General features: G+C 37.5%; 1 protein-coding gene and 1 long non-coding RNA gene across 3 annotated transcripts in view; one reads left to right on the top strand and one right to left on the bottom strand.

Moving 5' to 3' along the window:
* LOC308345830 overlaps positions 1-12,935 on the top strand; it is a 33,272-nt gene extending 20,337 nt beyond the window's left edge. The window contains exons 4-5 of the long non-coding RNA XR_013967115.1: positions 9,889-9,979; positions 11,907-12,935. This is a non-coding gene — a long non-coding RNA (uncharacterized lncRNA). The remainder of the gene's footprint in view (positions 1-9,888; positions 9,980-11,906) is intronic.
* Positions 1,012-26,766, bottom strand: PSMA3 (proteasome 20S subunit alpha 3). Of its 2 annotated transcripts, none has more exons than XM_080808355.1 (11): positions 26,602-26,766; positions 21,696-21,778; positions 14,811-14,934; positions 12,056-12,157; positions 11,901-11,974; positions 9,630-9,702; positions 8,783-8,848; positions 5,704-5,750; positions 3,018-3,085; positions 1,615-1,679; positions 1,012-1,174 (listed from the first exon to the last, which is right to left on the bottom strand). In XM_080808355.1, exons 1-11 carry the CDS (start codon positions 26,620-26,622, stop codon positions 1,130-1,132), a joined length of 768 nt encoding a protein of 255 aa, XP_080664481.1. In that variant the 5' UTR covers positions 26,623-26,766; the 3' UTR covers positions 1,012-1,129. The 2 variants fall into 2 exon arrangements, with proteins under 2 accessions (XP_080664481.1, XP_080664482.1); XM_080808356.1 differs by having other exon boundaries at positions 14,811-14,929; positions 26,602-26,645.

The raw sequence follows: 26,766 nt of genomic DNA, 5'->3' as shown, positions 1-26,766 counted from the left end.
GTAGATTACCTTGTTAGGAAAGCAACAGTGGGAGTGATACTGGCATGAGCCCAGTAAAGGGTGTGTATACCTGACATACCTGGCCTAGGTTACAAACTGTTTCTTCTTCTCTGAGTACTGCTGTTCAGGTTATGATAGTTCTTGGAGGCCTCAGTACTGATTATATTCTAACTTCTTATGTTGCATAAATTATGGGTACTTCCACTGAACTATACAGACCATGAAATTTTTTAAGTGACGGAAGAGAGACTTTCTGGATCCTTAAATCCACGCTTCACCAAAATGAAAGGGGGAAGAAATTCTTCACCAACCTTCTCCAACCTAAAACATCTTTCTTGTATGTCACACTTAAAAGTTAGCTGTGGCTGGGGCACCTGGGTGGCTCAGTGGGTTAAAGCTCAGGTCATGATCCCAGGGTCCTAAGATCGAGCCCCCCATCGGGCTCTCTGTTCAGCGGGCAGCCTGCTTCTGCCCCCCACCCCCGCCCCGCCTGCCTCTCTGCCTACTTGTAATCTCTGTCAAATAAATAAATAAAAAATCTTTAAAAAAAAAAAAAAAAAAAGGGGGCGCCTGGGTGGCTCAGTGGGTTAAGCCGCTGCCTTCGGCTCGGGTCATGATCTCAGGGTCCTGGGATCGAGCCCCGCGTTGGGCTCTCTGCTCGGTGGGGAACCTGCTTCCCTTCCTCTCTCTCTGCCTGCCTCTCTGCCTACTTGTGATCTCTCTCTGTCAAATAAATAAAATCTTTAAAAAAAAAAAAGGTTAACTGTGGCTGATGACCAGCAATAATTTCACTAAATACAAAACTGGGTAATGGCATCAAGTAATACTTACTGAGTTGGTAGGGACTTAACTGCACAAAACCAACAATAAGTGATCTTTATATTCTAGGTGAATGATGAATGGAGCTTTGAATTAATGATTCCAAAGCTGCCTTTTACCGTATCTTAAGGAATTTTTCAGTAAGCATAAACCTTCATTTAAATACCAAGTAAATAAATATGTACTCAAATATTCCCAGCAACTTCAATTGTTACAAGACAAAAATTTAATGAAAATTGGTAGATAATCCATAGGGCTAAAGAGTTATTACATGGGACTGTATTAGAAATTTAAAATAGGTGCTGAAATGTTACATATTATCATCATCTGATTCATCTTCTTCCTTCAATGATTCCTGTTAAGAGAAAGTGTTTAAAATCAATTTTTAATATTGTTACAAGCTGAATCTATTAAGCACTTGTCATTGAAAATTCTTTATAACTGAAGATGAACAATGACTCAAGATAACCTACCCAAGGAAAGAAAAGGGTAATTAAGTATATCTTATTCTAATAATCAACTGACTATATTCTTGATAGAACACACAACATGAAATATTCTTGACAGAACAAACAATATGAAAGCATTAAATGTCCTGAAAAATTCTTACCATTTTCACATACAACATTTTTGGAACCAGGGCAACCCTATCCCCACTGAAGATAACCCAGAAAATTTCTAACCTTTGTTCAGTTCAACTCTTAAGTGTTATTGAAGAGAAATCAACCAAGTTCCTTTATTATTCAGCACTTACTTTCATACTTTTAGCTAGAACTGTCACATGCTGTAGCTTACCTTAGCATATTTCTCTGCCTCTTCCTTTATATCTTTTGGAACAATTTCATGTCTTCCTTTAGTTACTGCAAATTAAGCCATATATTTAAATGAATTAGAAATGATGACTACATTGTGATTTCCAACACAATTATCTACCCAATCCATAGGTATAATCCATCTAGTGTTAAAAATTGTTGGGGCGCCTGGGTGGCTCAGTCGTTAAGCGTCTGCCTTCAGCTCCAGTCCTGATCCCAGGATCCTGGGATCAAGCCCTGCATTGGGCTCTCCCCTCGGCGGGGGGCCTGCTTTTCCCTCTCCCACTCCCCCTGCTTGTGTTCCCTCTCTTGCTGTGTCTGTCTCTGCCAAATAAATAAATAAAATCTTTAAAAAAAAAAAAAATTTTGTACTGTGAGTAATGCCACAAGCTCAGAAATTTTATTTTGTGTTTTCTCCACGTAAGATTAAATCTGTCCAAATTTAGCTCTTATGAAAACAAGTAAATTATACAATGATTTATCCTGATGCTATGATAAATTCTGAGCATTTATTAATGTGCAGCATGATTAATTTTTTAGTTAATTTTGATTGATTTTGAAACCCCATCCATGGTTAATATTGTAAGAAAAAAAATGGTGATTCTCAGTAAATGGATGTTTCAAAAAAGTACATTAGTCAATTAAGCAGAACTTCCTCTTCAAAAATAACTACCTTGTAAATTTGTTCTGGACTGCTTTATATTAGAAAGGAACGGAGTGGTAAAACATACTTTGGTACTACCCACTGCACTTGAACTTATGCATGTTTCATGACTCAGCAATTCGACTCTTAGGTATATTTCCAAAGAAATGCTACATGTGTGTACCAAAATTATTACACAAGACATCCACAGCTACACTATAGTTAAAAATGAAAAGAGCCCAACTAACCAGTATCAGAAGAAATGAATAAATTGTGTGATATTTGGACAACAGAATACTATAAAGCAAGGCAAATGAACAAATACTGTACAGCACACACAATTTACACAAACAATGCTGAAGTAAATCAGGGATAAAAGAATATATATACTATGTAGCATATATACACTGTACAATTCACTTACATAAAACTGAATAGGCAAAACTATGAGTTAGAATTGAAAGTAGTGGTTACCTTTGGGAACAAGGTAGAGAACTATAAATTCAAAGAGACCTAAGGGAACTGGTCTATTTTTGATCAGAGAGCACACAGTGGTTACATGAGTATATCCATGTTATGATAATTCATCAATTAATCTGTTCTTTGTGTACTTTTCTGTATATATATATATATATGTCATTACCAAATTATTTTTAAGATTTAAAAAGGAAAAAAGCCCCCCAGTTTTAAATTAGGTTTGGTACAGATGACTCAGAGCAAATAAATGTACAAAAATAACTTACTTTCACCAACCCAGCTGAGCTCTAGTTCAAAAGCTTTATCCTTAACTTCATCATGTACTATGTAAATTCTAGAACACAAAAGGGAAAATTAACATTTACTTGGTCACTGCAAACATGTACCCAGTCAGCACAAATTAGAACACCCATCCCTAACACAAATATTTATAAAATTATAGACTAGACACATTACAGTTTATATTTAGGAACACTCCTAGAAAAGACTAAATATAGGCTGAGTGACTCAGTCAGTTCAGCATCAGACTCCTGATTCTGGCTCAGGTCATAATCCTCAGGGTCATAGGATAGATGGGCTCCATACTCAGCACCAGGACTTGCTTAAGAGTCTCCCTCTACTCTCAGCCCTTCCCCTGCTCTCCCTCTTGCTCTGTTTCTAAAATAAATTAAGTCTTGAAAAGACAATACACAAGGATGGATATAAAATTAAATACTACAAAGGAGTGTTTACAACCCAAGTTGTTTGATACTGTTGTATTGTAGACACACGACTCAAAAAGACACCTTAAAAGGAACACAGATTCAAATGGGAAAAGGCCATTATTACAACTGTACCTTTTCAGGATATTTGTTTATTCCTTTCAGTAAATGATTTTTAAAACAAATTATTAGCTTGCAATTATTATAGGTCTCTTCAATCTGAAGCTTCTTAGCAGGTATCTTTTTAAACCCTTTATCCATTTTATAAGAACTATATGCCCCTTGGGGCGCCTGGGTGGCTCAGAGGGTTAAAGCCTCTGTCTTCGGCTCAGGTCATGATCCCAGGGTCCTGGAATCGAGCCCCACATCGGGCTCTCTGCTCAGCAGGGAACCTGCTTCCCCCTCTTTCTCTGCCTGCCTCTCTGCCTCCTTGTGATCTCTGTCTGTCAAATAAATAAATAAATTCTATTAAAAAAAAAAAAACTATATGCCCCTTAACCTGGCCTTCAAATTATAATACATGCCAAACTGTAATTTTTAAAAAAAGGGAGGCACTGGGGCACCTGGGTGGCTCAGTGGGTTAAAGCCTCTGCCTTCAGCTCAGGTCATGATCTCAGGGTCCTGGGATCGAGCCCCACATCGGGCTCTCTGCCCTGATCTCTGTCAGATAAATAAATAAAATCCCTTAAAAAAAAAAAAAAAAAGGGAGGCACTGTCACAACATTAAAAGTATCAGAGCAAAGCTTTCTTATTTTACCTTTCCTAACATCTTCACACCCTTTACTTTGGAGGATATTTTTAAAGTCTTACTATAGAACAAGAAAGCATCTTAATTTTCTAGACTAAGTAAAAGATACACAGTGTTCCATTTTATTAAATGATAAGGGGAAGGTTTTCCTACATGGAACTAATTAATGTCTACTGTTACACCTGAACAAGGGTGTGGTAAGGGCTGATTTCCAGAAGCACTCCTCAGTGAAGGAAATGGAGTTTATCACATTTAAACTGTTGTACAGGGGTACCTGGGTAGCTCTCAGTTGAGCATCCAACTTGTTTTCCACTCAGGTCATGAATACAGGGTTGTGAGATTGAGCAAGTTGGGCTCTGCACTGGGTGTGGAGCCTTGCATAGGATTCTCTCTGTCCCTCTACCTCTGCTCTGTCCCTCTCTTAAAAAATAATACTAATAAGCTGCTGTACAACTCAGTGAGGATTCTTTATCTTCCAAGTGGTTCTACTGTAAGATAATTCCTAGAGCTCCTCATGTTATTAAGTGACAATAACAGAATGGGTTCTGCTGCTTCACAACTGGAAAGAGGAGAGAGGTCTCTTGGTCAAACGGGGGTAGGGAGGAGATAATATGGCAGCAGCAAGAATGGTGACAAAATCATAAAACACTTAAGCATGTTACTGCAACTATCCGTTTTAGAAGAGATTAAGAATACCATTTAAATATGTAATGGAGCCTGTAGGACTTTATTTTTCTCGCATGTATTAACTGTAAAACCTGAGACATTTGCACAAACTACTGACTAGACCATGTTGATGTAGTTCTAATGTGGAATAGTATGTTTATTATTTTTAAATCTGAAAAGCTGGCTGCAAAACTAGCATTTTACTGGATTTTTTTTTTTAATACCCCATGCCTACATTATTTGATCTGGAAGAATCATGAATTCTGAAGCATTCCACTTAGGTTTATGGACTTAGTTGATACTTATTGTAGTCACATAAGCATTCTACACTAAGTACCTATAAGTAACATGAACCACTTCAGGCTTTCTTAAAGCTGTTCTTAAATGTACTGAAATACGCTTCTCATCTTCTTAGAAAAGCCTTTATGATTAACGTACTTGCCCCCCCAAAAAACTGACCATATAAAGGAGCCAGCTTCATGTGTAGAAATGACTAACTGTCAACCTAAAATAAAGTTCATAAACCAAATTTCTGTTATTGGGACTTCGGAGATTTGAGAGAGTAGGAGCTAGCAAATGAAGCTCCTAGAGGTCCACACTGTATCCTCCTACTCTTGAATTCTTTTACCTACATAGTTTTGTCAAAAGCTATTTTTTCACATCCCATTCACTAGCATTTGAAATATGAGTATTCTCCTTACTGAGATTTTTTAGAATGTTAAACTCACCTTCTAAAAATTTGGCATTACATTATTTCAAAACAAAACAGGCCTTTAGAATTAATGTATAAGGTTAAATGAAATATTTTTGTCAATGATAATTAAAATTCCAACTTACATTTTTGCAACTTCTTTAACAACATCACGGCAGGTCATTTCTTTCATCTATGGAAAATAAAATATTGAGTCATGAGTCAAAAGGAGAACTTTCCACTTACTATTTTCAGATTCTTTTCACAACTGTCAATAACCCATACTTTTGACATAGGGTCTCAGACATAAAATCAAAACCAAAGTACTGTATTTAAGAATACCAGTCTTGGGGCACCTGGGTGGCTCAGCGGGTTAAAGCCTCTGCCTTCAGCTCTGGTCATGATCCCAGGGTCCTGGGATTGAGCCCCACATCGGGCTCTGCTCAGCAGGGAGCCTGCTTCCCCCCCACCCCTCTCTGCCTACTTGTGAACTCTTGGTCTGGCAAATAAGTAAATAAAATCTTAAAAAAAAAAAAGAATAACAGTCTTGTCAGGAAATACACAAACCTAGTATGTAGGACTAACTACAAAAACAACTGGCATGGGCTTCAAAAAATTAGTACTGGTGGCTCAGGTCCAAATCTGGTTTCGGCTCAGGCGGTGATCTCACGTTGGTGAAATCGAGCCCCAAGTCGGGCTCTGCACTCAGAGCCTGCTTGAGATCTCCCTTTCCCCGAAAAAACAAACTGGTTAAGATTTACTTGTTTTTGAGAGAGTGGAAGGGAGAGCAGGAGTGTCGGGGTGGGGAAGGGCATAGGGAGAAGCAGACTCCCTGCTGGGCAGAGAGCCTGATGCAGGACTCCCTCAATCTAGCACCCTGGGATCATGACCTGAGCTGAAGGCAGATGCTTAACCAACTGAGCTACCCAAGCACCACCCTCCTTTTTTTTAGGGTAGGACTTAAAATAGAAGAGATACAATTGAAATTCAAAGTGTTAGCCTTAATTATATCATGGTTTGAAAAAGTTACAAAATGACACTTGAGAATACTGAGGCAGTTTGTAGACTACTATCTGATATCTTAGGTGTGATAATATTCTACAGAGATGAATACTGAGGCATTTAGGGATATAGTGTCACTAACTGTTTCAAATAGTTCAGGAAAAAAATGGATAAAACTGGAAAATAGGGGGCGCCTGGGTGGCTCAGTGGGTTAAAGCCTCTGCCTTCAGCTCAGGTCATGATCCCAGGGTCCTGGGATAGAGCCCTGCATCGGGCTCTCTGCTCAACAGGGAGCCTGCTTCCTCCTCTCTCTCTGCCTGCCTCTCTGCCTACTTGTGATCTCTGCCTGTCAAATAAATAAATAAAATATTTTTTTAAAAAAATGGAAAATAGGGTGGGAGGTGGAAGGGCCTGGTGGTGGGTATTAAGGAGGGCACGTATTGCATGGAGCACTGGGTTGTGGTGCATAAACAATCTTGGAACACTGAAAAAATAAAATTAAAAACAAAAACAAAAAAACTGGAAAATAACTTCAATGTACATGGAGATAGTTGTGTTGTTATCTTTGCTGACATTTACATTTTTTCATGTTAATTTGGGGGTGAAGTAAAAGGTACCTTCATATTTTTCCCCTTATAGGCATAGATTCCCCAATCTCTCTTCATATTTTTCCCTTTATAGTTAAGTTGTATGATGAGTGAATTAATCTTATAATAAAGGCAAATTTAAGCAAACTTTTTGAAAAAGCCTATTTTTTCTTTAGATTTAGTTTTTTTGAGAAAGAGCACAGGAGTGTGGGCAAAGAGCAAACTAAGATAATCTCCAGGCAGACTGAATATGGAGCCCAACTCAGGGCTTGTTCTCACTACCCACGAGATCATGACCTAAGCCAAAACCAAGAGTTAGACGCTTAACTGACTGAGCCACCCAGCACCCTGAAAAAGCGTATTTTAAATGACAATTATATTTTTATATATGTTCATGAAATTTTTATTTCATAACATAACATTCTTCATAAGCAACATGAGAAGAAAAGCCAGAGCAAGGACGTAGAACGCAGGCTGGCAAACTCCTTTCTATACAGAGCCATATGGTCCATATGGTCTTTGGCCTCTGTTCCAACTCTTAAACAATACTTCTGTAGTGTGAAAGCAGCCAGGGACTGACTGTGACTGTGTTCCAATAAAACTTTAGAAAGAAGACAGTGTGCCATAGTTTGCTGACCTCTGATTTAGAGCATGTTTTTGTCATTAAGTATACATACATGTTCCTCAATTAAAGTGATGTTTCTCCATTCTTAGCTAGGATTTGTTAGTATTCCTGTATCTTGTTAGGATTTAACCTCAGAAAGACAGAAGGATAGATGCTCTAAATACTGTATTTTCAAGTGTATGTATACACACACACACACACACACACGCATGCCTTTAAGGGAAGTTTCTGATAAGCAAGAGTGAGCAAATACTGTTTCAACATTAAGTTGATCAACTGGGCTGAAAAGAAAATCAGCACATTAAAACAAAACTTTTTACACTAATAAATTATGGTTCTTGGGGGAACAAAAAGTGAGTAGCTATAACAGGTTTTTATGCCTTACCGAGATAGGAACAAAGGAAATAGAAGCACCATGACATAGACTGCACAGATAAAAGCTGTGATCCAGAGAAGAAATGAAATAGTGAAATACCAGAGTTCTCACACTAAGGGTTACAGAGCTCCCTCCACGAACGGGCCTCAAGCACTGAAATTATTTCATTATTATTTTTTTAAAGTAGACTCCATGTCTAGTGTGGAGTTCAGTCTGGGGCTTGAACTTACGATTATGAGATCAAGACCTGAGCCAAGATCAAGAGTCAGATGCTTAACTGACTGAGCCACCCTTGTGCCCCAAGGACTGTGAAATTATATGAAAATTTCCATATGTACTTTTCTGGATTAACAGGTTTATCAGTAGCCATAATTATAAAGGACTCCATGACACAACTCTTACTGGTATCATATATATGTACACACACACACACACACACAGACACACATCTCTCTCTCATATATATAATATATATATAAAAGAAATTCTCCAGATTTCTTAGTTTCTAATATTCAGAAAACTGCTCAGAACAGCAAACCATACTCTGAATCCTTAAACAAAAAGGTTTCATTTGTGGTGATAAGAAATCACTACATGAGGATGATATTAACAGGAAAATTCAAGAATTAAATTACCTGAAGTTTTTCTATTTCTGTCTTTGCAGCTTGCCTGGCTTTGCCAATGGCACAACCCCAATAACCCTATTTAAAAAAAAACACACCAAAAATTACAGATATTATTCAATTAAATTGATATACTATCCTAAAATCATTAGTGGCTATGACTGTCTATTTAAAGATTAACAAAAGGATGCTGAATGACTTTCAAAAGTAAGTACAGAGAAATACAAAACATCTAATGAACACCAGGGGTTTCAAAAAAGAAATTCTAGAATAATGTGGATTATTTTTAGTAGAGGTTCTATACAAGAAAAATTAACATTATTATATATTCTACTTCATAAACTAGAGATGTTTTTGAGGTTAGGAATGGAAAAACTTTTAGCATTATGACAAAAAGAAACTGAGATAATTCAATACTCTAAACCATTTATTATACTGAAAAACTTTTTTTAAATGAAAGCATTCCCATTTATACTTATATATATAATAACAAAATATAAAGTCTTTTTTGTAATTAGTAAAAACCATAAATATCTCAGAAGAGACATAAGTAAAGATGCAAGAAATCCCATTTAAAATCATTTTTTTTAAAAGGAAGGTTTTAGTTTTGGAAATTGTTAGTATTTTCACAATAAAGGAAATACCACATCTTGAAATGCAGTTTCTGTAAACAGCACACTGAAAGCAATATATCTTTCCTCTGCCTCATATTTATAGGCTATTATTAATGATAAACAAGAAATTATTACTTTCCTTGAATTAATTTTAAAGAAACTTTATGTAATCCAAATACATGGTTTACATGCTAATGAGATACCATTAAACTAAAAATAGAAATTCATGATTTAAAATTACTCACATATGAAACTCCTGATGGGTCAATCATGTAGAGCTGTGCACCATCATTCACACTGTAAGACCCTAACATGAAACTGCATGAAAGTAATAGTTTAAACCATGGTCCTTAATACCATAAAAATATTAAAAATTCAGTAAACATACAATACCTTCTACGATAAACTAATACACATAACTCATAATAAACACTTTGATCAGGTAATTTCAACAAAGACTAGTACATACTTGAAACTGTTCTAAATTTATATGGGTTTCTTTAGTATTAAATTTGCTGATGAAACTTTCCTGGGAAGACAGCAGTGAAGACAAAGGAGTAATGACCGATGGAAAACCAATGAGAAGGCCCAACAGGTAAAGGCATACACATGAAAAAGCCAAGATAACAAAACTAACAGGGATACATTTAATCTGCCTCAAACTCTTATTACACCCCTCATTCTTTCTTGACTATTCCCCAATATTCCTCCAGTTCTTTTTCTACAGTAATCCAAACTGATTTAATGTATTTTTATATGTTTGACCAATTAAAATTAGGCTGTTAATCACATAAATTAGTGATTTTCTGAAATTGTGATTTAGTTTACCCTCAAAGTAGAAAAGAAACCAGCTTCATCTTATGTATCAGTTCATGTATAGACTACCGTAACACCCAGCTGTCCAGTTCTCAGCCCTACAATCATTTCCTTCCATATTCCATAAAACTTATCCTTCAGAATATATAACTCGTTGTAATTTAAAAACCCTTCAATGTTTTCCTTGGTATGGAACACAGACTTCTGTGTGATCTTGCCCTTTCCTACATCTTCAGTACCCCTCCTACACACCAACAAATCCTTACTACCTCGGCATTACCTGGAATGCCCAGGTAGTTTCATACCCTTTTCATGAAATACTCTTACCATTCCACCTACATCTCACATTCTTTTCCTTGCCATCTCTCCAAGAAAGCAGCCATTTCCTAACTGGTGCTGGGCCCACTATAGTCAGTGTATATCCTATCACCTATAAAGCTATCAATGAAAACATACTCTTCTCTGTGTCCTGTCCTCTCACAAATATCTATGACTAACTCATAGTATATGTTCAATATTTACTGAAAAAGTTCTCCACTATTCTTACTCCGTTAGAGAAATGATGAATTCAGAGCATTCAAAGGTTAAAAGAAGTTGAAAAGCATTCTATGAAGTCTGAAAGCAAAGTGTCTCAATGTAATTTAAATGAGAACCTTAAGAACAACAATATAAAAAATGTCTGCAGGCCTAACTTACTGGCTAAAACTCAGGTTTTCTCTAACATCCATCCTCAGTAATTTAAATATGACTGATTATAAACAACTGAAAGGCAGGACTATAGCTGATAAACTTTCTATAGCCTTTTAACAGTGGCAAGCAATCAGATGCTAGTAAATGTTTTACTTTGATCAAACAGAACTATTTATTTCTTTAATGTTACAAACTAAACATGTCTTTTTAGGAACATCTAGAGTGATGATAGGTCTCTGAGCCCTATTTAAATATTTACATGTATTCCAAGTCTTGATGCAATTGAATCTCAGCTTTTCCCCCAAAATAAAAATATCAGCACTTCATCAATTGAGAGCATTGCACCTAACTGCTTAATGTAAGTGTAGCCGATGGAAATTAATGAGAAAACTGAAATCTCCCTTTAGCTGGCTACCTTCTAATGTCAAAAGAGAATATATTTAAAGTCAATTTGTTGTTTCCTGAGAATGCTGGGGTCTGACACCAGAGAATTTTTTTCTGGTTTTACTGAGAAATAACCGACATGCATCACTTACTGTGTAAAAGCATGATGGTCTGATTTACATTATTGTGAAATGCTTACAACAGGTTTAGTGACATCCATCCTCTCATAAAATAAAATAAAAAGAGAAAAAAACTTTTCTCCTTCTGACAAAAATTCTGAGAATGTATTCAGCAACCTTCCTGTAAGTCACACTGCACTGTTAACTATAGTCATCATACTGTACATTACATCCCTAACACTTAATTTGAACCTTTATACCTTTTGACCACCTTCTTCCAGAGAATGCATTATAATCAGATTAAAGTTATTACTAGGAGTTCTCTGTTTTATTATCACTTCAAATCTGTACAGTCTTTTTCACTATTCAGAGTTTTTGTTTTGATGTACACAGTTTTATCATTGCCCTAATACTTCTTGGTCATAGCTCATACTTCTAGGGGTATAAAAAGCTAAGATACTGGGGAAAAACAGTATAGATCTGACTGAATCTCACAAAATTTCATACCTGCAGCCGAAAGGTCGAACAGCACTGTAAAGTGTATACGCATGTACGTACATGGCCACTCTGTCTGCAAGATGCTATGAGGGGAAGAAACAGAAGAGCTTATCAGCAAATTTCTACTACTGTTCAAAAGGCTCCTCAACATATTATCAACTTACTTTTAATGGAATGTTATAGCCAAAATTAGATCTAAAGTTGGAAGCTTCTTCTCTTGCAATATCTGCTAACGAACGAGCATCTGCCAACAAACCTGCTACTGCCTGAAAGAAAGTACGTACCATTAGTAGATAAATACATTCCTATCACAAATCAAGGAAAGTGTGTAATTACTGTAGGCTTAATATTTTAACAAGCATCACCACTAAAAATAATTTGACTTAAAGCTCTTTATAAGGCATTCTGGCATTCTGATTGGCTGGGATCAAAATAAAAGTATGGAATTAAAATTCAGAAATTTACCAAGTGTAATTTCATTGTTTGCTGAATGATGACATTTACAAGGAATATTTCTATAATTAATCCTTCATGTATCCCAATTTACCAACTCACTATAAATAGGCAACAACCAGAATAGATCAGGACTGATCTCTATTTTAAAGCAGTTCTATGTTCAAATTACTAAAAGTTTTGGTCTAAAAGACACAACCTCAAATCTTTTTCAGCTTATTGACTATTATAAACGGCAGTGACAAACCATACATCTTCCAAGACTGGTAGCTTACAACTACAATTACCAAACCATGTGCCAAGAGTTGCTAGGGCACTACAGTGAACTCAGTTACAGAACATTTGGAATTTGGGGGATACAGTTGTTGAAGTAGTTCACAGTTTCAACATCAGATCATTCTGTATTTCTTATAATGCCATTGTACTGTTGAGCACCTGGGTTGCTATGATAAAAAAGTAAGTACCACACAAAAATGCATGTGGAACAGGAAATGGAGGGGAGGGACACACATAATCTGATTCCACAGTTTAGGAAGTTGTGCAGTGCAAATTAGGAAGTTTAATTGTTTAAAAATAAAACTCTTTTTCTTTAATTGTATGTGTATTTTTTCTCTTACAGCTACTAAGTTTTTAGAACATAAACACCAAGTTATTGAGACCTAAATGCGTAATCCGAACCATTCGATACTTCTTTTGGCGTAGGAAAGCCATTAAAAAAAAATATTACTGAAACACTTAGTCCTGGGGACCAAGAAAGTTCACAAACCACCAGCTTAGGAAATTTACAGAGTTTAAAAGTAAGTGGTATCAGAATGACAGCATTTTTTCTACTGCTATTAGTAGTAGTAGTGATGAAAATTTCTAATACATAGTGAGTACTTACTACATGCTAAGCATTCTAGTAATTTTTAACCTTGTAACAACTGTTACAAGGTAGGTCCTATTTGCCCTACTTCGGAGGTGAGGCAATTGTGTTTAGAATAACTTCCCCAAAGTTACCCAGCCAGTAAGTTTCACCATTTAAAGAATCTTCTATTGCTTTGGAGAAAGCTTACTGTGAAGTCCAATAATCCTCAAACCACTTGTGACAACTGTGGAGACAGAATATTAACCCTTCATTATCTCCAACCCTCTTCTACAGGTGATGTTTTGCCATTCCACCTATAAGGAACCGCATCAGTTTCCTGGCTTTAAATAACAAATGTAACAGATTTTAAATTTCTAAGACAAAGTTTTCCCATCGCTAAAGTACCTTTAAGCATACATGATTTTTTTCAAAATACACCTACCTAAAGTTTGTTTTTACTAAGTGAAAGAATGCATAATTCACTAGTTCCCTCCTAGCAGCTGGGTTCCAATCTGGCAAGTTTCATCAAAGCACACCAGTTTCACATTGTGTATCAACTAAAATTCTAAAAATAAATAAATACAGCAGTCCAAAATGTCAGAAGAAAAGCCGTGTCAGTTTCACTGGCAATAATAAATTTGTTCTGGAGAGAATATATGTTCAGAAAAAAAAATTATCTATAGCTTTATAGTTTACTGCTTATATTTTATTGGCCCTTTTGTGTTCGTGTGTAACACATCTCATTTATAAATACAAAAAATAAGAGCAGAATAAGTGGGGCCTATAAGATCTCAACATGCAGACCATGCAGACCCAAGTCTGATCCCATTTTATTTCTTTACCAGCTGTGGGTCTTGTTTTCTTATCTCTAAAAATGGGATTAATATTACTTTCACTGGGATGTCAGACTTAAACAAGATAATTTATGTGAAGTGGTTCTAGCACACACGTTTTCTTCCTTGCCTTCTCACTAAACAGGGCTAGAATCACTCCATTATTTGTTTTGCTTATTGTTCTGACTGAACAAAGTCCAACATCTAAATAGAATGACTTCAGTATATACCAGTAATGTATTTATGGATTCACTTGCAATTATGTAAAGCAGTCACTCAAGACTCCATCTGCACAAAACAAATAGTGATGTCTATGAACCTATTTAAAAGGATGTGTTCACTCTTCCTTTCATTAAACATCCTTTCTTGGTGCTCCACCTTTTAGTGAGGTATTTTCTACCTGATAACATCTTTAATAGGACAGTGATTCCCACAAGAGAGATGAAAAGCTGAAGATTCTATGCCTCTCAAGCATACCCCTTACCTATAATGCCAAGATATCTCTTCTACACATACTTCCCACCTCTCTCCCCTCCTCCCTTTTCTTAAGGCAATTTGATTTCTCCTGTATGTCTCCAGTCAGGTTATAAGAACATTACCTTTCTTAGTGAACTGTTCAAAAGCCAGTAACTCTCTGAGATTACTTCTATGGCTGCTCTCTCATCTCTTTCTGCCTCAGCATAAAGTAATAAATGGTTCTTAAAATCACATTTTAATATATTCTAAACAGTAACTTCACAACAAATTGGACAAGGCAAAAAGGAACATTTTTTAAATGTGACCTACCATTCCAACATGCCGATCAACATTAAAAAGTCGTTTGTTGGAACCTTCTTCATAAAGTTTAGAAAGGACTAACTTTTCTACCCCAAAGACAACGCCATCTTTACATCTGATTCCAATAGCTGTACTGGAACAAGTAGAAGAAAATCAATTTTTTTAACTGAAAATAAAAGAAACTTCATAAATTAAAAAAAACAAATAGGTAACATTTAGTTTTTTACAACATGTTAATACATTAAAGCAAATACATCTGAAAACTAGAAAGAGGACACCTACAGTGTGATAAATTAGGTCTATATAAATAAACACCAGATGACCCCCCAAAAAACTTAGCATATCATGACATAAAAATATGTACAGAATGGCAGAGTGGCATATGATATCCACATTATAACAAATGCTGACTTAGTTCTTGTCCATTTAAAATGCATAGAAAAAACAGGTTATATACAAACAAAAGTTAACATAACTAATCCAGGTGGAAAGCTTAGAATTCTTTTGCTAATTTGCTTTTTCTGCAATGACCACTGCTTATTATAAGTATATAAAAGAATATAATACACATTTTGAACAACTTCTTAAAACAAAATGGATTTCAATCTCTTAAATGAAATGTGAAGAAATTATATTCTACCATTTCAAGTTAAAAATACATCATTAACTTTGTTCTACTAATCATTTTAATAAAAAGGGAGTTCTGACGAAAATAACCAGAAAAATGAACAGAGCTGCACATAAATTCCACAAAAAATTTCAGACACTCCTTCCTCACATTTCCGGTATCTTCAATGCTCCCCTTTCAGTTTAAACTCCTTGGCCCAGCTTTCAAAATTGCTGAGAATCTACAAATTACATTTATAGCTTATTAAGTTTCCTATTATAAATCCCACATACTACTGAATTCAACCTGTCATTCCCCAAACACCTTATGTTCATTTTTGCTTTTTTGTCTTTATTGAGGTTATCCTGGGTTCTAAAATACACTTCCTCCTCACCACTGCATATTTAAATAATTCTCCACAAACTTCTGCAAACTCACTCGACCTTAAACTCTACAGCCTCAGGTAGCCTTTCCTAATTATTCCAAGTCATCATCATTCTCACTATTTAAATCTAAAACATTCTTTTTCCAAACTACAAGTTATCAAAATATGGTCTATGAACACCCCTGAGCATCCCTGAAAAAACCTTCAAAGGGGTATGGGAAGTCAAAATTATTTTTTTTTAAAGAATTTATTTATTTATTTATTTGAAAGAGAGAGAGAGATCAAAAGTAGGCAGAGAGGCAGGCAGAGAAAGAGGAGGAAGCAGGCTCCCTGCCGAGCAGAAAGCCCGATGCGGAACTCTATCCCAGGACCCTGAGATCATGACCCGAGCCGAAGGCAGAGGCTTAACCTACTGAGCCACCTAGGCACTCCTCAAAATTATTTTCTTAAGAATATAAGACACCATTTTTTTTTCCACTATATGGACATTTGCACTGTTGGTACAACAGAGAAGCATTAGTGGGTAAAACTGCTGGCACTTTAACACAAACCAAGGCAGTGAAACAAATGGTAGTAGTGAACTACTAATCACTGTATTCTCATTGCTATGCACTCACATTAAAACAAAACAAAACAAAACAAAACCTCTCACAGTTAAAAAAAAATTTGTTAGGAAGGGCATGCCTGAATGGCTCAGTTAAGCATCTGCCTTTGGTTGGGGTCATGATCCTGGGGTCCTAGAAGTGAGTCCTGTTGTGGCTCCCTGCTCACCAGAGAGCCTGCTCCTCCCTCTGCCTGCTGCTCCCCCTGCTTGTGCTCTCTTTCTCTGAGAAATAAATAAAATCTTTAAAAAAAAAAAAAGTCCTTGAGAAAGCAGTAATTTTTAAAAGCTATTCTAGTATTTAAAGAAAGCAATAATTTTACTAGGCAACAACCGTGAGTACCTGGTCTTTTTATTATTATCATAATGAAATGAAAGGTACTCAAACATCAAAATATGGTTGCCTAAAGGAAAAAAGGTACTAATAAAACTGTTGTGAACTTTTTCAGAGAATACCTGTTTTTACCATCAATGTCAGACAAACTACAGTTATCATGTATAAGGCAGACTTTTTTTCCCCCTAGAATGAAATAAGCCTGTCAATTTTGAGGAAAAATGGACAGTATTTTATTGCCTGTGATAAGACTCAAGTTTTCAAGCATAAATTGGAATTTTAGGAAATAAATTCATCACCATGAGGTTGTCTATTTCCCAAAACTTACAATTTTTATTTATTTATTTTTTAAAAAGATTTTATTTATTTATTTGACACACAGAGAGAGATCACAAGTAGGCAGAGAGGCAGGCAGAGAGAGCGGAGGAAGCAGGCCCCCCGCCGAGTAGACAGCCCAATGCAGGGCTCTGTCCTAGGACCCCGAGATCATGACCTGAGCCGAAGGCAGAGGCTTAAGCCACCCAGGCACCCCAAAACTTACAATTTTCTAAATCAGAACAGTGGTGATATTAACAAGTGTTGACATTTCTGACTATTCCCATAGATAGATGAAAAATATCAAATTTGGATGACCTGTCATTGCACAGTGAACCAATATTTTCCAAATGACCAACTTACATGCATGGGTAAAACATCTGAAGTGCAAAACAGTCTAACAGATTTTAATGTAAAACTACGAAAAGCTCATCATTAAGTTTTCAGACACTATACTGCAACTAACCTTTAAAAAAACTATTATTTGTCCAATTTTGGTATAGTGTCAAAAAACAACATCCATAATTATCTGAAAAGGCTATTAAAATATGCCTCACTTTTCCAACTACTTACCTGTATAAAGCCTCATTCGCTTCACAGGCTTCAACGGAAGTAACGACATATTGAAGCTGATAATGAGAATGTCTCACATTAAGCTTCAATTAACTATTGAGATTTACAAAAATGTAGAACAATGCCAGTCTTCTCACTACATTTGTTTTATATTGTGGAAAAGTTACTTTTCATTAAAAATGTTACTAATATTAAACAGTTTACTCTTAATCCCAGGAAACAAACTGAGGGTTGCTGGGCAGTGGGAGGGGAAGGATAGGGGAGCTGGGTTATGGACATTGGGAAGGGTATGTGCTATGGTGAGTGCTGTGAATTGTCTAAGACTGATGATTCACAGACCTGTACCCCTGAAGCAAAAAATGTTAATTTAAAAAATTAAATAGTTTAATGTTAATTTATTACTTACATTAACAAGCAACTATGATTATTTTATTTTACTATTTTTACTTATTTTTTTTTAAAGATTTTATTTATTTATTTGACAGAGATCACAAGTAGACAGAGAAGTAGGGGGAGAGGGGAAGCAGACCCCCCACTGAGCGGAGAGCCCAATGCGAGGCTCAATCCCAGGACCCTGGGATCACGACCTGAGTTGAAGGCAGAGGCTTAACCCACTGAGCCACCCAGGTGCCCCTATTTTTACTTATTTTTATTTTACTTTTTTATTCATTTATTTGACAGAGACAGAGAGAGAGAGAGAGGGAACACAAGCAGGGGGAGAGGGAGAAGCAGGCTTCCCTCTGAGCAGGAAGCCCAATGCAAGGCTCAATCCCAGGACCCTGGGACCATGGGGCCTGAGCTGAAGGCAGACGCCCAATGACTGAGCCACCCAGGCGCCTCTACAACTGTAATTATTAGTGAATTAAGTATTTTTTATTTTCTCAGTTTTATTGGTTTTTTTGTTTGTTTTTATTTTTAAAGATTTTATTTATTTGTTAGAGAGAGCACAAACAGGGGGAGCAGCAGGCAGAGGGAGAAGCAGGCTCCCCACTGAGTAGGGAGCCTGATGTAGGACTCAATCCCAGGACCCTGGGATCATGACCTCCGCCGAAGGCAGATGCTTAACAACTATCCCACCCAGGCACCCCTGTTTTCTCAGTTTTAATTTCTAATGTGATAAATATTGACAGATCCAATAACATGAATAAAAGTTCACTGATCATGGTAGATACTGATGGAACTAAAGCCTAATAAATAAATCCTCTCTGAAGTCCTCAATGTTTTGGGTTCTGATGTTTTTGGGTTTTTTCCCAAGTAAAAAGAGGTCCTAAGATCAAAATTTTAATTTTTATTCCAAACAATCTAACACTCATTGTTACACTGCACAATCCTTTAGTACCTGGGCTCCTCAATGAAGCTAACGGGGAAAATTATAGTTTATAATTTAATCTTTCCCTTTTTTGTGTGTGTATATTACCTTCTAGGTACATACTTTGATAAAATAGTTATGATCATGGTATATATACTTCAATAAAGTGTTTTTAAGTATTCACTTATATGTCACTGATTATTTGTTTTAGTAGTTCCTTCCTATGCTTAAAAGATAGGGGCACCAGGATGGCTCAGTAGGTTGAGTGTCCCATCCTTGGTCTCAGGTCATGATCTCAGGGTCCTGGATCTAGCCCTGTGTTGGACTCCACACTCAGCAGGGAATCTGCCTGTCCCTCTCCCTCTGCTCCCCACTGCCAGAATATAATCCTAAATTATTTGGCTAAACATTTTCTAACTATTAACTTATATGTCAGACTATTATGAAAATTAATATACAATCTAATTTTTTGATTTTCCACATTCTGTGCCTAAACAGGACTTAAAAATTGTCCAAATGTTTTTACATATATTTCATTCTTATGGTAAAGTAAAGGCAGGGTAAAGGTCTACCTCCCAATTTTACAAACAAAAATAACTTTCAGAGGACCAAATAGAGGCACCCTATATATTATTTCCATTAAGCAGCAGCTAGAAGGAAAATCCACATTTTTCTGATCCTCATTCAATATTCTATTATACCAGGTTACATCAACTCCTTTAAAAGAAGAACTTCTGGGGGCCCTGGGTGGCTCAGTGGGTTAAGCCTCTGCCTTTGCCTCACGTCATTATCTCAGAGTCCTGGGATCAAGCCCTGCATCAGGCTCTCTGCTCAGCGGGAAGCCTGCTTCTCCCTCTCTCTCTGCCTGCCTCTTTGCCTACTTGTGATCTCTCTCTGTCAAATAAAGAAATAAAATCTTTAAAAAAAAAAAAAAAAGAAGAATTTCCCTGGTTTTTCCTTATGCAGAAAAAAATTCATTTTTTATGTTTTAATTTTTAATTAATTTGCTGTACTGTAACTGTTTTAAACCATATTTAGAAATAGTTTACAGAAAACAAATTCCTAAAATACACAGACCCTCATAAACTAGTCTCAATTTTTTATATTACATATGGTGTCTCCAGTTCTTTTCAATTAAGACTTCCTTTTCCAGCTTTTTAAACCAGTGAAAATGCAACATTGCAAAAGAAGAAGAGAAAAACAGTAACTTTTTCCAAGTCTTTCTCCAGCTCCTTGGTCTAAGGGCCTATCTTAACAATAGGAAGAAAATATGTCAACTTTTTTTCTTGATTCTGACACTCTTCTGAACTCTATCAGACTTCTACATGACAGTGACAAATACATTTCAGCCTTACTTCTATTATAGTATCAGACACCAACAGCTTGTAAGTACCAGTATCTCTAAAACAGTAACATTAAACACAAAATAAACTAGCTTCATTACAAATCCTATAAAAGGACTTAAAATGTATTTTTCCCCAAATTTTTAATATTTCATAAGCCACTAAGAATCCATGTCTTCTTCTAACCAAAGGATGGCATAAAAAATGAACACTTATTCATTAACTATTGAGGGCTTGCTACATGTGAGCCCATGCAAAGACAAGTGACAGTCTCCACTATATGAAACTTCCATAATCATACATTAAAAATGTAAGCAGAAACTGGTACTAGCACAGAGTATTAAATGTGGACTTTTCTAAAATTCTGCAAACATTTCCCTACTCCGCCTCTACTCCAAAAGTTTTCATTATAAGGAAAAACTTGGGCTCAAACACCAACACCATTTGTTTACTAGGCCCCCCTCAAAAAAAAAAAAAAATCCTTTAAGAGATGTGAATGAGATATTATGAAATATATTATTTTTTAAAAGTCTTTTAAGTCATCCCAAAGATTCCAAGATGTAATGATCATGTAAATGTAACTCCAAAATTTCTTCAATTAAGTACTTAACAGAATTTGTCAACAAGCTAATAATTTAACTAAGATGTTACAGGGGTAACCAAGGAATTATTCTGGCTCATTACTCTAAGCAAAAAAAGACAGAGTGAAGGAGGGACCTGGTTGGTTCAGTCGGTTGGGCGACTGCCTTCAGCTCGGATCATGATCCGGGGGTCCTGGGATCAAGCCCCACGTCAGGTTCCCTGCCCAGTGGAGTGCCCGCTTCTCCCTCTCCCTCTGCCTGCCTCTCTGTCTACTTGTGCGCTTGCTTTCTCTGTCAAATAAATAAAATTTAAAAAAAAAAAAAAAAAAAGAGTGAAGGAAGTGAGTCCAACAGAAAGACATGGAAGATATCTTAAGTGTTCCTATACCTTTTGGAGCATGGCCCCAGAACAGGAAAAAAAAAATTCCTACTGGGACAAACGTGACTAACTGCATAGGACTTTTAAAACACAAACAAATGAAAGATAAAATGACAAAGTAACAAACTCAATGGCCAGGGACATAAGGATATGAATCAAGAATTTCAAAAAGGAAAATGGGATAGCAAAGATGATAATGAATTTGGTTTTATACACTATATTTGAAACACGGTAGAATGTCTAAGTGGACAATCTCAGAACCAACCAGAAATATAGGACTGAGGTTCATGGAAAGATCTGACCTAAAAAGAGATCTGGAAATGACTAATAAACTGAGATTATTTTAGGGTTCCTATTATTTTGTGTGCCAAAGTGATATAACAAAGCCTAATTACCAAAAATATACAAAAGGAGATATTTAATTATGTTAAAACATGATAAATTCCAAATAAAACAATGTTTCTTACCTACTATTTTCCACAGCCTTCATAGCATATTCAACTTGAAAAACTCTTCCATCAGGAGAGAATGTAGAGGCTGACAGGTCATACTAGGAGGAAAAAGGCAACAATAAGCTTAAATTATGTATTTCTGGCAGTTAATAACCTCACCACCTTCCTTTCTAAATGGCTTACACATCAGAAATGCATGTTAAGAGGTGCCCGGTTGGCTCAGTTGGTAGAGCATGCGGCTCTTGGTCTCAGGGTTGTGAGTTTGAGCCCCACTTGGGGTGTAGAGATTAAAACAGAAAGACAGGAAGTCAGGGGAAAGAAGAAAGAAATGTATGTGTGTTAAATCTCAAAGATTTTGCTTTGAAGAAGAAAAGGAAGCATGTCAGAGCAGCAAGAGCAGCCAAGAAAAAAGCTACTTTAGATTTCTGCTATTGAAAAGCAATAGACAAGTGCCTGGCTGGCTTGGTCAGTCGAGCATGCAACTCTTAATCTTGGGGTTGTGTTGCATGCAGAGATAACTTAAAAATAAAATCTAAAAAGAAAAGCCAACAGATACAAATCCCAGGTAAAGTCAAAATTTTTTCCACACAGAACACAAAGTTCATTTTTGTACAAAATGGAGATACTCTGGGTTCCAGACCACCACAATAAAGTGAATAAAATGAGTTCTCTGGATTCCCAGTGCATTCTGCATTCCCAGTTTTGGGGGTTTTGGGGTTATTTGTTTCTGTTTTTTGGCTTTCTGGTTTTTTGAAAGCGAGAGAGAAACCATGAGGGTGGAGAGAGAGACTCTCAGGCAGGCTTCATGCTCAATACACAGCCTCACAAGGGACTCGATCTCAGGACCCTGAGATCATGACCTGAGCCAAAATCAGGAGGTGGACCCGTAAGGGACTCCTGGGTGGCTCAGTCAAATAAGCATCTGCCTTTGGCTTGGGTCATTATCCCAGGGTCCTGGAACCCAGTCCCACATCAGGTTCCCTGCTCAGTGGAGAGCCAGCTTCTCTCTCTGCCTGCCCCTTCCTGCTGTTCCCCCAGTTTGTGCACACACTCTCTCTGTAATAATAAAATCTTTTTTTTTTTAAGATTTTATTTATTCATTTGTCAGAGAGAATGAGCACAGGCTGAGGCAGAGGGAGAAGCAGGCTCCCCGCTGAGCAAGGAGCCCGATGCGGGACTTGATCCCAGGACGCCGGGACCATGACCCAAGCCGAACGCAGCTGCCCAACCAACCGAGCCACCAATATTGGCGTCCCAATAATAAAATCTTTTAAAAAAAGAATTGGATGCTTAACCAACTGAGCCACCCAAGCACCCCTAAAGTTATGTTTACACTATACTGTAGTCTACCAGGTGTGCAGTAGCATTATGACTAAAAACAGACAGACAAAAAAATGTATATACCTTAATTAAAAAAATACTTTTTGGGGGCACCTGGGTGGCTCAGTGGATTAAGCCTCTGCCTTCAGTTCAGGTCATGATCTCAGGGTCCTGGGATCGAGCCCCGCATCGGGCTCTCTGCTCTGCAGGGAGCCTGTTTCCCCCTCTCTCTCTGCCTGCCTATCTGCCTACTTATGATCTCTCTTCATCAAATAAATAAGTAAAGTCTTTAAAAAAAGATACCTTTTTGCTAAAAAATGCTAACCATCTTCTGAGCTTTCAGTGAGTGATAATCACTGATCACAAATCACCATAACAAACTTACTAATAATGAAAAAGTTTAAAATATTGTGAGAATTACCAAAATGTGACAGAGACACAAGGTGAACAAATGCTGTTGGAAAATTGGCACCAACAGACTTGCTTAATGCACAGTTACTACAACCCTTCAATTTCTTAACAGCAACAAAAAAAGGCAGTATCTGTGAACTACAATAAAACAAGGTATACCAGGGCGCCTGGGTGTCTCAGTGGGTTAAAGCCTCTGCCTTCGGCTCAGGTCTCGATCCTGGGGTCCTGGGATCGAGCCACACATCGGGCTCTCTGCTCAGCAGGGCTCCTGCTTCCCTTCCTCTCTCTCCGCCTGCCTCTCTGCCTACTTGTGATCTCTGTCTGTCAAATAAATAAGTAAAATCTTAAAAAAAAAAAAAAAAGATATACCTATGGTATAGTATGGTAGAAATAGAACAACAGTCAGAACATGTTAATTCACTGCTGCAGCACTAACAAACCCTAGAGAAAAAATATAGTATTCAAACTTTTAATAAGCATCTATTACATGTAGTCACTATAAGGGAATATAAAGACTAATCATTCTTGAAGTCTTTCATTTTCAAATGAAACCAGGCACAAATCTAGGAGCTGGAAGTACAACAGTAAACCAGAAAAAGGATTATGATGAAAATAAGACAGGGTGAAGTGGCAGTCTGAGAGCCTAGTACAGACTACCTGATCAAGGAAGGCCTTGCTAGACAGTCAGGTTTAATTACTTAGGCGTGGCCAGACCTAAATAACAAAAAACTAGCCATTTAGGATATGGAGGGTAGAAATAAGCCTAGCACAATGAGGAAAAGAAACAGGCCATTGTGTCTTGAGCACTAAGTGGTGGAGAGAAGAGTAAATCATATCAGAAGCATGTAAAAACTAAACTATTTTGAGTCTCCTAGGCTGAAGTAAGAAGTTCGCATCTTATTCTAAATGCAACTGGAAGGGGGCGACTGGGTGGCTCAGTTGATTGAGCAACTGCCTTAGTCCCAGGATTGAGTCCTGTACAGGGCTCCTTGCTCAGTGGGGAGTTTGCTTCTCTCTCTCCCACTCCCCCTGCTTGTGTTCTCTCTCTCTCTCTCTCTCTCTCGCAAATAAATAATAAAATCTTAAAAAAAAATGCAACTGGAAGTCACTGGATTTTAAGCTTGGATGGGGGAGAGGGTCGAGAGGGTGATAGGATCTAATTTTTTTTTTTTTAATTTCACCTAGAAAACAAACTGTAGAGAGAACAAGGATGGAAGAGAAATCAAGTATCCCAGAGGTGGTGGTTTAGACCAGGAAAAGAGATAAAGACAATATTTTGAGAAGAGAGTTTTAAAACAAAACAAAACAACCTTGTTAATGGATTGGCTCAAGGAGTAACATAAAGAAATTAAATGTGAATCATAGACGCTTTTCACTTGAGCAATTAGAATTGGACCATTCACTGAGCTGAAAACTGTAGGAGATGCAAAATAGCAAGGGGAGGGAAACTCAGAGCTCTACTCTGGACATGTAGTTTAAAATGCCTATTAAACAACCAAGTGGTGAGGCGTCTGAATGGCCCAATCCCTTAGGTTTCTGCCTTCCCCTCAAGCCATGATTCTGGGGTCCTGGGATAGAGCCCTACATTTCGCTCCCTGCCCAATGGGGAGTCTGCTTCTCCTTCTGCCTCTGCCCGTGCTCTCGGGCTTGCTCTCTTTCTCGCTTACTCTCTCTCAATAAATAAATTTAAAAATCTTAAAAAAAAAAAACAAAAACATCAAATGGAGAGAAATGTCAAGTACACAGGTCTTCATACCTGGAGTTCTTGGGAGAAGTGAAGACCAAAAATATGCCTTCAACAGTGATGCTTCCTGAGTCTCAATTTCCTGATTTATTAAATGAAGATTCTTAACTCTACTATTTTAATACCAAAATACCTCACATGTTTACAATTATCCAGTACTTTTAAAAGGTATTCAGGGTGAAACACTATTAATTAAAGGTAGTATTTTTTAAGATTTTATTTATTTATTGACAGAGACCACAAGTAGTCAGAGACGCAGGCAGAGGCAGAGAGGGGGAAGCAGACTCCCCGCTGAGCACAGAGCCCAATGTGGGGCTTGATCCCAAGACCCTGGGATCATGACCTGAGCCGAAGGCAGAGGCTTTAACCCACTGAGCCACCCAGGCGCCCCTTAAGGTAATATTAATGTAGTTGCAAAATCAATTTGCTACAACATTCATAACTGAGCATTTACTAATTTTAAAATGTTATGACATAATCTTAGCATCTCATACCCAGATGAATTAAACCATTCAAAACGTAAATCGCCTGTTATCAAACTCGGAAAACCAGTATCTTGGCCTTAATGCTGAGTATCAAAATCTTGTTTAAAGTGAAACTGATGAATTTAGAAACCCATTATTCAATGCCTCTAGTGCACATCCAATACTTCTAAACAAAAACTAGATTTTCTGTATGGAAAAATACATAAAAGGAATAAGCAAAAGACTGCATATGTACGTTTAACACAGGAAAGTAGTAAACTGAGTAAGTTAACAAGTCTAAGTCCAAAACCCTCGGGTCTATTAAGAGGCGGTTTAAGTCCCTGGCTAATGATTTAAATGTTTACGGTATGGTCTCTCCAAGTGATGTTAAGTAATTTGTATAGGGAAAGCTGGGACAAAAGAAAAACGTAAAGGACTCTTCAGATTTCACTTTTCAGACAATTTTTCTATTAGTCTACCTACTAAGCGGACGGTCAGTACACTCGAAGGCAAGACAGGAAGGCCCAATGAGTCAGCAGCAGCACCCTGGGACCTGCAAAGACGGTCCATGGAAAGCTCCGTCTCAGACCTTGGAATCTCAAGCCGCCTTGCCTCAGTGGTTCTCAAGAAGCTCACGATAGCCCAAACCCTTCACTCGTTAAAACAGGCTCCACGAGTTCCCACTTTCGGTTTCGCTAAGCGGCTAAAGAAAGTGACTCAGCGATCCAAAGAGGCTCCAAAATCTCAGTGCTGCGCCGCCAAGCCCGCTACACCTGAGCTGAAAAGCTTCAGGTTACCGTCACCGCAAACGAGGGCCTACAAATTAGCGCAGGAAAGACTGCCGGTCACCAGACAACTGGAAGCGGCCCACTTGGCCGAGGGCAGACCCGGCGCACCCCGAAGCGGCGCACCCCAATAGGTCTGTGCGATTTCCCCTCAACGCTAATCCGTAGGCCAGTACGCTAAAACACAGCAAACTCACCCCAGTCCCGATTGAACTCATCCCGCTGAAATCTCCAAGAGACCAAAGGCTTCAAGGCCTAAAGCGCTCCCCCAATACCGCAGCCCACAGACTAGTAACAGGCTCTCTCATTGGCTGCTCTTTCAACCAATAGCCTTCTCCTCTGTGGCTCGTTCCTCCAAGTCT

This window comes from Martes martes (assembly GCF_963455335.1).
Source record: "Martes martes genome assembly, chromosome: 7".
Classification (NCBI taxonomy): Eukaryota; Metazoa; Chordata; class Mammalia; order Carnivora; family Mustelidae; genus Martes; species Martes martes.
Note: the sequence above shows the minus strand (reverse complement) of the source record. Positions and strands in the feature narration are given on the sequence as shown.